This window comes from Sinocyclocheilus rhinocerous, unplaced genomic scaffold (genome assembly GCF_001515625.1).
Source record: "Sinocyclocheilus rhinocerous isolate Xijiao unplaced genomic scaffold, SAMN03320098_v1.1 scaffold1967, whole genome shotgun sequence".
NCBI classification, from domain to species: domain Eukaryota; kingdom Metazoa; phylum Chordata; class Actinopteri; order Cypriniformes; family Cyprinidae; genus Sinocyclocheilus; species Sinocyclocheilus rhinocerous.
In genome coordinates this window covers 667,245-677,755 of record NW_015626474.1, presented here as the reverse complement: position 1 = coordinate 677,755, position 10,511 = coordinate 667,245, and the positions used below count along the sequence as shown (strand labels likewise).

The 10,511-nt window shown below is 36.3% G+C and overlaps 1 protein-coding gene across 1 annotated transcript in view; it reads left to right on the top strand.

Moving 5' to 3' along the window:
• Window positions 1-9,157, top strand: part of LOC107715968 (AF4/FMR2 family member 4-like) — a 38,061-nt gene extending 28,904 nt beyond the window's left edge. Inside the window, exons 12-21 of the mRNA XM_016522248.1 lie at window positions 411-609; window positions 1,326-1,414; window positions 2,553-2,616; window positions 2,706-2,756; window positions 3,752-3,888; window positions 3,977-4,048; window positions 4,724-4,817; window positions 7,117-7,160; window positions 8,363-8,617; window positions 9,094-9,157. Of these exons, the coding sequence (XP_016377734.1) occupies window positions 411-609; window positions 1,326-1,414; window positions 2,553-2,616; window positions 2,706-2,756; window positions 3,752-3,888; window positions 3,977-4,048; window positions 4,724-4,817; window positions 7,117-7,160; window positions 8,363-8,617; window positions 9,094-9,121 (1,033 nt within the window). The 3' untranslated portion in view covers window positions 9,122-9,157. The remainder of the gene's footprint in view (window positions 1-410; window positions 610-1,325; window positions 1,415-2,552; window positions 2,617-2,705; window positions 2,757-3,751; window positions 3,889-3,976; window positions 4,049-4,723; window positions 4,818-7,116; window positions 7,161-8,362; window positions 8,618-9,093) is intronic.
• The last annotated feature ends 1,354 nt before the right edge of the window (window positions 9,158-10,511 follow it).

Sequence of the window (10,511 nt, the reverse complement as noted above, 5' to 3'; positions counted from 1 at the left end):
ATCATTTTGACCCATACAATGTATTGTTGGCGATTGCTACAAATATACCCCAGCGACTTCAGACTGCTTTTGTGCTCCAGCGTCACAAATAACTTGTGAATTGACATTGAATTCTTTTTATTTATTTGTATTTGTTTTTTTAAACACTGGCTTTTCGTTCTACAAAAGCATTAAAATGCATGACGTTGTGCTATATTTTAGTTATTGGCGCATTCTTTTTCTGGCCACAAAAATATATATGCTTATGTAATATGTATGTAAAAAATAAAGTCTTGAAAAGAGTGAAAGCCTATTTTCTATTGCACTAAATTGAATAGCAGACCATTACCCTCTCACATCAGTAGAGTCTTCAGAGCAGTGTAAATAATTGTCCCGAGCTGTTTGGTAATCATGTTAAATGTTTTCTGTAGCTCATCTAAGCGTGCTCAGGACAAAGAGAAGGAGTCTGCGCCCTCTCCTTCCATCACGCTGCAGCGGACGCCCAAATCAGAGCACCAGGGCCGCAAGCGGACGCTCAGCCAGTCCTCCGCCTCTGTACCCAGCAGCAAGAGCAGCTCCAACTCCAAACACCGCAAAGGCGACGACAAGCCCTTACGCAGGGATGCCAAGGTGTGTTTGCGCTTGTGGCCCTCTGTATGCTGCCAGTGTTTACAGTCTCCGCCTTTTGCGCAACACGTGTATGTACAGTGACGTATGGAGTGTCTGGAGGGTTTTGCAACACTTATGTAATAATGCAGTACTAAACTGACAGTTCTGTCCCGTCAGCCTCAAAGCAAGGAAAATTTCATATTTTTAATACGTGCATAGTTTTACATTCTACATAAATGCATATGCGCCACCTTTTCATTGTATCTGTGTGTGTGTGTGTGTCTATGTACATGCCTTTGCTTAGTATTTTCTAACTCTTTAGACTTTGTTTTGCCATAGCGAGGGTTTCTGCAAGTCTCAATTCAGAACAGCAAGTCTTAAATTCATAGTCATGTTATTAAATATTGCATGCATTGCAAAAAAATTTTTGTTTTCCAATAGAAACATCTAAACATTTACTTGAGGTGCAAATGTAAAGTCTTGAAAAATTGAACAAAATTAAAGTGTTTAAGCTTAAAACATCCGTCAGTGGGGAATGAAAACTTGTTTTCCATTTGAATTAAGTTGATTTTTCTGAGCCAGTCGGCAGATATTTGTTCTTGTTTCAATCACAAACTCTTGATCGTCTTGGATCAGTTTTTCAGAAAAATAGATTTCTTATGTCATTATAAATGTATCTTGATTTAAGAATCCTTAGACATTTGTCAAGATGTGTTATTTTTATTTTTTATTTTCAGGAGAAAAGCTCTAAAACAGAGAATCCCATTGCAGTGCCGCCTCTCTCTGATGGCTCTAAATCTAGATCCAAACTCCTGTTTGAAGACAGGTATGGAGATTTTCATCTTTTGTCTGAATAATTAAGATCTTTTTACACTGTGTGATTGTGATAAAAGCTTTAATGTTAATCCGATTTAACGGTCTATTACTATAAGTCAGACCTTTTTTTTTTTTCCATCATGTCACATTGAGAAGCCACACCCAAATTGAAAAAACCCCCAAAATATTCCTTAAGAAATTTCTCAAATAAGAAACACACTGAATTAGGCTTGCTGCGATAGACTGTGTTTTCGGTTATTCGGTGTTAAGCCGCAACACCGGTTACGTCATCTTCGTTTCTTATTTATTTGGTTCCACAGTGTTTGCTGATTACTTTATTTAAACTTTGTGTATTTTATTTTACATCAAGGTGTATATGCCGTGCCTCCAAGCTTTCTTATTCGTTTTGCTAATAAACGTTCTATGTTTCTTATTTATTTGGTTCCACAGTGTTTGCTGATTTTCAGTTTTATATACCCATTTAAATTGTGTAGCCCAAGTAATTTTATTTGGCATATATGGTGTATTTTTATTTGTTTTGTTAATAAAAGTTATGAGTTTGACGTTGTTGCTTGAATTGAATCAACTAATTAATTGCCGCTAATTTGAAAGTGAAAGTAAAACGCGCACGGCACTTTTTCCAAGCTATTTTAAAGCCAAGTAATCCGAGGAAAAGAGGGAAAACTCAAACGAACAATTGCTTGGCGCCGAATTGCGGCACTTTTACAAGTCATTTGAAAGCTAAGAAAAGCGGGAAACTCAAACGAACTAACACCCCCCCTCCCACCCCAACGGTGATACCGGTATTATCGGTGTTGTCACACGTCGATTAACCAGTGGGAAAATTTCCTCACCGTCACAACCCTACACTGAATTAAACATTTGAAATCGACTCAAAGTCTTTGTTTTATTTACAACTCAATATCATTTTTACAGTGCATGGTGAAATCTCATTGGTCTAAAATCTGGCTACACATAGTGGGGCATTTCAGCATCATGTATTGTTATTGGCTGTGATTATTTTCTTTATTTATTACTTCATTGTTCAACTCTTCCGTCTTAATTTTTGGACATGGTGTTGAAGTTTTTGAACTTTTGATGTCACACTCTTTTGTGAAGTAACAGCCAGTCCTTCATCTGAATTGCAGGGTTCATTCAGCTGATCATTACCTTCAAGAAGCCAAGAAACTGAAACACAACGCAGATGCTCTGGTGAGGGTTTGTTTACTGGCCTACAGTTCTCGACGTGCGTGTCAGATAATCTGCATGATATTTCTATGACCCCTGACCTTTTGTCTTAGTTCTACATTGAGAGCGACACAACAGGTGCTCTCCTCACACGAAGCACATGGGTCAGTTCTGTTTCTTTCTATAAAGGGGTTATCAAGCATCAAAAAATGTTTAATGCAACCTTAAATTTTTTTTTTTTTTCTGAGCAAAAAATAATGCCTATCATGCATTTTTATCATGATTTACAGAAGACACCCACTATAATGTCATTCAGTGTAACAATAGTTCATATACTAAAAAATATTGTCAGGCCTATTTAAAATAAGAGTCATTCGATGACATTAAAAGACTCACAGTGCAGCCCCTAAAATACTAATTAACTGTCATTTACTTCTTTACCAGTATTTGCCACTCAGCAAGATGTTTTTATTATTTAAAATATAATAGCATTTAGTATGATTACTTTTTCTTTTATATTCGAGGTAACACTCAATTCTCACTATGAGAATATTTTAGATCCCTTAATCCACACCATACCTAAACTAACAACTAACTTACTAACAGTTAATAAGCAGCAGATTAGGAGTTTATTGAGGCAAAAGTGGTAGTTAATAGTTAATAGTGAGAATTGCTCCCCCAGCAGCAGATTAGGAGTTTATTGAGGCAAAAGTGGTAGTTAATAGTTAGTTAATAGTGAGAATTGCTCCCCTAACTAAAGTGTGACCATATATTTTAATAAGTACTGGGCAGTATAATTGTTTCACTTTCGCATAAATATATCTGTTACGCTGAATGAAGACAGAACATTATTTCACCTATATTTTTGACATGTTGTTTAAAGCATTAAAAGTAGATGCTTTACTTGCCTTTAATATGCTTTCTATGTATGCAAATTAAATTTGATGGGGACTCCAAAATGGGACATCTCGTCTTTGACCCATATGTCAAAAATATGTGTCAGAAGTAAATGCAGGCATGAAAGCTGAGAATAAAAAAAGACAATTGATTGTCCTTTATAGCACATCTTTGCATTCTCACACATTTCGTAGCGTAACGTGTGGAATGGAGCTTAGTGTGGAGTTAGTTTTGGCTCTGATGTGCATCGTCCTTTCCACAGATGGACCGGTTTGAGAAAGCCGTGTACTACCTGGACGCTGTGGTGTCTTTCATCGAGTGTGGAAACGCCCTGGAGAAAAGTGCCCAGGAGGCCAAATCGCCCTTCCCCATGTACGCAGAAACCGTGGAACTCATCAAGTAAGTTGCCAGAATATGTCCTCCAGCGTCTCTCTTCATTGTGCTTTCAGAGTTTGCTGACAAACGTGTGTGTTTGCGTGTTGTGCAGGTACACTATGAAGCTGAAGAGCTACCTGGCGCCGGATGCAACCTCTGCAGACAAAAGGCTAGCTGTGCTGTGGTACGTAGCAGAAACGCAGCAGTTCTGCACTTTTAAGTCAACCATTTTCATTCACAGCAAGGCCAACCACTGCTCTCTAAATGAACACGAGGGAGAATATGAGGAGATAGTCATCTTCATTGTGGACATGGGGAACTAATAATCGAATGGGTTGTGTTTTAAATCGATTAAAGTGCACTGAATCGTCGTGAAGACTGACTCATGGTTTATTTACATGTATGCTTTCATAATCTTTATAATCTAAAATTTCCTACAGAGTGATGTTAAAGGAATAGTTCACCCAAAAATGAGAATCCGGTCATTATTTACTCATAGTACACTTGTATGAGTTTCTTTGTTCTGTTGAACACAAAAGATATTTTACAGAATGTTGGTAACCAGACTGTTTCCGGTCCCCATTGACTTTTTCTGTACTATGGAAGTCAATGGCTGCCATCAACTGTTTGGCTATCAACATTCTTCAAACTATCTTTTTATCTTCAAGGAAACTCATACAGGTCTGGAACAAGTGGAGGGTGAGTAAATTATGACAAAATATTCATTTTTGGCAGATTATTCCTTCAAATTTATTGCCAATGTTTGATCCCAGTTATAAAGTAAAGCTAAGTTAATGTGGATCCAGTGTTTGGTAACCAGTGGCAGATCTAATCAGTGGATCCGTCTGTCTCTCTGCAGCCTGAGGTGCCAAGCGCTCCTGTATTTGAGGCTCTTCAAGCTACGCAAAGAAAGTGCACTGAAATACTCTAAAACGCTCACTGAACACTTGAAGGTAACGGGATTTTCTGTTTTTTATATTACGACTATAAGGTTGGCATGTCAAGGTTCGGTAACACTTTATTTAAAGGTGCCCTTGTTACACATGTTACATGTACTTACTATTATAATAACAATAAATTATGCATAATTACATGCAAGTAACCCTAAGCCAAACCCTAACCATATAGTAAGTGCATGTAGTTAATTAATATTACTCAGTACTTAAATGTATAATTACACTGTAACAAGGACACCTTAAAATAAAGTGTAACCCAAGGTTCCTCTTCTCAAACTATTTGCATATCTACACTACAATTTATTACATGTATGCTTTCATAATCTTTATAATCTAAAATTTCCTACAGAGTGATGTTAAAGGAATAGTTCACCCAAAAATGAGAATCCGGTCATTATTTACTCATAGTACACTTGTATGAGTTTCTTTGTTCTGTTGAACACAAAAGATATTTTACAGAATGTTGGTAACCAGACTGTTTCCGGTCCCCATTGACTTTTTCTGTACTATGGAAGTCAATGGCTGCCATCAACTGTTTGGCTATCAACATTCTTCAAACTATCTTTTTATCTTCAAGGAAACTCATACAGGTCTGGAACAAGTGGAGGGTGAGTAAATTATGACAAAATATTCATTTTTGGCAGATTATTCCTTCAAATTTATTGCCAATGTTTGATCCCAGTTATAAAGTAAAGCTAAGTTAATGTGGATCCAGTGTTTGGTAACCAGTGGCAGATCTAATCAGTGGATCCGTCTGTCTCTCTGCAGCCTGAGGTGCCAAGCGCTCCTGTATTTGAGGCTCTTCAAGCTACGCAAAGAAAGTGCACTGAAATACTCTAAAACGCTCACTGAACACTTGAAGGTAACAGGATTTTCTGTTTTTTATATTACGACTATAAGGTTGGCATGCCAAGGTTCGGTAACACTTTATTTAAAGGTGCCCTTGTTACACATGTTACATGTACTTACTATTATAATAACAATAAATTATGCATAATTACATGCAAGTAACCCTAAGCCAAACCCTAACCATATAGTAAGTGCATGTAGTTAATTAATATTACTCAGTACTTAAATGTATAATTACACTGTAACAAGGACACCTTAAAATAAAGTGTAACCCAAGGTTCCTCTTCTCAAACTATTTGCATATCTACACTACAATTTAAATGTTTTGAGTCTGTACGATTTTTTTTTTTAAATGTTTTTGAAAGAACCAAGGCTGTGTTTTGCTTTATGTTAAATATCATTATATTAATTAAATATTTAAAAATATGATTACAATTTAAACTGATTTCTGTTTGAATTTAAAATGTTTTACTGTAAAATGTAATTTATTTCTGTGATCAAAGCTGTATTTTCAGCATCATTACTCCAGTCTTCAGTGTCACATGATCTTCAGAAATCATTCTAATATGCTGATTTGCTGCTCAAGAAACATTTCTATTACTTTACTGTCTTTTGATCAATCTAATGTGTCCTTGCTAAATATAAAAGTATTAATTTCATTAAAAAAAAATCTTACTGACCCCAAACTTTTTAACGGTAGTGTAGGTCTGAAATATCCAGTATGACAAAATTACTGAAAACATGAAAACCTTGTTGTATTTGTCCGTCAAAAGATTACTATGATGTGAAATTTAATTGTTGTTGTTGTTAATACACCTTAAAATAAAGTGTAACCCAAGGTTCCTCTTCTCAAACTATTTGCATATCTACACTACAATTTAAATGTTTTGAGTCTGTACGATTTTTTTTTTTAAATGTTTTTGAAAGAACCAAGGCTGTGTTTTGCTTTGTTAAATATCATTATATTAATTAAATATTTAAAAATATGATTACAATTTAAACTGATTTCTGTTTGAATTTAAAATGTTTTACTGTAAAATGTAATTTATTTCTGTGATCAAAGCTGTATTTTCAGCATCATTACTCCAGTCTTCAGTGTCACATGATCTTCAGAAATCATTCTAATATGCTGATTTGCTGCTCAAGAAACATTTCTATTACTTTACTGTCTTTTGATCAATCTAATGTGTCCTTGCTAAATATAAAAGTATTAATTTCATTAAAAAAAAATCTTACTGACCCCAAACTTTTTAACGGTAGTGTAGGTCTGAAATATCCAGTATGACAAAATTACTGAAAACATGAAAACCTTGTTGTATTTGTCCGTCAAAAGATTACTATGATGTGAAATTTAATTGTTGTTGTTGTTAATTTTTCTCAAAATGTTTCAAAATCATAACATATACAAGATGTATTAACTAAGGTTTTATTTATTTATTTTTTCCAGAATTCGTTGAGTAATACCCAAGCTCCGTCTCCTGGAGTAGCAAAGTAAGTTACATTCGTTTATATTATTATTGTAGATTTTTTAAATATTATAGAAATGTGAGGGTGTCCACCCACAACACCATAGCAACCGCATGTCAGTGTGTAACAACACGTTAGCAACATCCTGGCAACCACATTTAAAAAAATAAATAAATAAAAATGTATAGTAAAAAAAATATATAGACCAATAGGTATTTCGCTCCACTTTTATATACCGGATCACAGGTTGTCATTATGCAATGGCAAACAGTAAATAACTTGCAAATTAACAAAATTGATATTAAAATTTTTTTTTTTTTTTTTTGCACTTGCCTTTCTTTCTAAAAATGTGTTAAAACGTGAGGTTGTGCTATGTTCTCTTCTTGAAATATAAGCCAGTATTTCAAAATGCACATTTAATGCCATGCATTGCAAATAAAAATATAAAATATCTTCCTCAGTATTTGTTTTTAGTTATAAATATTTAAACATCAAGATACATTAAATTATTGAAAAATATAACAAAATTATGAGTTTATACTTAAAGCAACCTTTTTTCCAAAATAATTTTTTTTCAGTCCATTGGCAGATATTTGTTCTTGTTTTAATCATAAACTCACTTCATTTTGATCAATTTCTCAAAAATCAAGACTTCCTATCATTTCTTTTTTTTTTTTGCTTCAAGTAAATGTATCTTGATTTTAAGAATTAAGACTTTTGCACTGAAAACAAGCCATATATACTGATGAAGAGCATCACTTTTTTTCAGTGTGAAAAGATGATACAGTAAATTCCATATTCAATTTATTCTTTACATTTTAAGTCTTAAATATACCTTCATAAAACCTGCAGAAACCCTGTACATATGAATAAACTTAGTTTTCATAGTTTATCTTGGTAGTTAGTCTCTTAAACATTTACCCCTGGTTTCACAGACAAGGCTTGAGCCTAGTCCTAGACTAAAATGAGCTGTTTCAACTGAAAGAAACTTGCTCTGACTGATCTTAAAATATATCAGTGTCTTTGTTTTGGCTCAAGATGCACACCAGTAATGTTTTTTTTTTTCTAAGCACGTTTATAAAAATTACTTAAATGTCCTAATTGAACTATGGCCTTATCCTGGCTTAGTCTTAGCCCTGTCTGTGAAACACTTCCAGTGAGGACAGGAGGAATAGCTCTTCATTGCGTCCTGACTCGCTCTCGTCTCTGTCCTCTGCGTCCTGCAGTAAAACGGCGGGAATGCCGTCTCCGGTCTCCCCAAAACTGTCTCCTGGAAGTGCGGGCAGCTACTCCTCCAGCAGCTCCAGCCAGAGCACCAGCTCCTCCGTCACCATCCCCCAGCGCATCCACCAGATGGCAGCCAGCTACGTCCAGGTCACCTCCAACTTCCTCTACGCCATCGAGGTGTGGGAGCAGGCCGAACAGCTCGCCAAAGAGCAGAGAGGTATTTGTTTTTACTTCTGCCTTTTTCCAAACAAAACCAAGTCCATCTTCCTGAAGTTTTGGCTCAAGACGCACACCATTAATGTTTTTTTTTTTTTCTAAGCACGTTTATAAAAATTACTTAAATGTCCTAATTGAACTATGGCCTTATCCTGGCTTAGTCTAAGCCCCGTCTGTGAAACACTTCCAGTGAGGACAGGAGGAATAGCTCTTCATTGCGTCCTGACTCGCTCTCGTCTCTGTCCTCTGCGTCCTGCAGTAAAACGGCGGGAATGCCGTCTCCGGTCTCCCCAAAACTGTCTCCTGGAAGTGCGGGCAGCTACTCCTCCAGCAGCTCCAGCCAGAGCACCAGCTCCTCCGTCACCATCCCCCAGCGCATCCACCAGATGGCAGCCAGCTACGTCCAGGTCACCTCCAACTTCCTCTACGCCATCGAGGTGTGGGAGCAGGCCGAACAGCTCGCCAAAGAGCAGAGAGGTATTTGTTTTTACTTCTGCCTTTTTCCAAACAAAACCAAGTCCATCTTCCTGAAGCTGTACTGAGGTGCTTTTGTAACTCCACACATCTTTTCTGACTTTTCTTCAGTCATTCTGTTTCCAAGCAAGCAGGAATTTTCATGGAAAGCATTGCATTGTCTGTTGTATTATTTGCTTACAGTATTGAAAGATTACAGGTTGGATATATAGTACATCTACTTTACCCATACAGTACTCTCATGTAGAGCAATATATACTATATAGCATATCTCAACTGTGCAATTGTTTGTATTGTTGCAAAAAGGTAAACTCTATTTTCGCAAATCTATGTATAAATTTGGATGTATATCTTTATAGCTCTATTTGCATACATACAGTACTCTCATGTAAAGCAATATATTCTAAATGTCAGCTGCTTGTTTTGTTTTTTTGTTGCAAAATTTAATTATTAATGCCGAGCTTTTTATGGAAATTTGGATGTACAGTGCCGTTCAAAAGTTTGGGATCAGAATAATTTTTTTATGTTTTTAAAGAAGTTTCTTCTGCTCATCAAGGCTGCATTTATTTGATCAAATATACAGAAATATTATTGCCATTTAAAATACTGGTTTTCTATTTGAATATACTTTAAAATGTAATTTATTTCTGTGATCAAAGCTGTATCTAATCTGCTAAATGTGACTATAAGACATGAAGATATTAAGATATTGTAAACATTTAATATTATGACTTTCTGTAAAAAACAGTGTATATTGTGAAAAACGCTTTATTTCAGATTTCAGAATCTGACTTGATTCTGGCTCAGGATCTGTTCCTGCTCGTCTTGTGTCTCATGTGTCCTGCTGAATACTGCTCTTTTTCTTCCCAGCAAATGCAAGATTTTTTTTTTTTTTCATGTTTTTTTTTTTTTTATTTCCTGCTTGCATGAATCCACATGTGAGCACCTGCTAAAGGACTGTCAAGTGTGACTTCTTCTTTATGTTTTTTTCCGCAGAGTTCTTCTCTGAACTGGACAAGGTTATGAGCCCGCTCATCTTCAACACCAGCAGCATGACTGAACTGGTGCGATTCACGCGGCAGGGCCTGCACTGGCTACGACTGGACGCCAAGCTCATACAGTAGAGCGGCCCTATCCGCGCTCAATCCGTAGCCCAAAACATTCACACTCGATCTGCCTCGGACATCTCTGTGACACTGTGTTCATTTCTACACCAGCTTGCCAAAAATGGAAGCACTCAGCGTCCCGCCCCTCCACCGCAAACCCTATGAATATTCATGAGAGGGGCGGCGGCCAAACCACACGTCTGTCAGAGCGCTCATACACTGCATCGTCCTGCTCATATCATCGGCTTGTTTAGCTAAAAAAAGCCTGGTTTCTTACTTTGACTGTCTTTTTTGTTAATTCTCTGCTAGCTGTAAGCAAACAAGAATAATAATTGGATGTTTATAGCTTTTT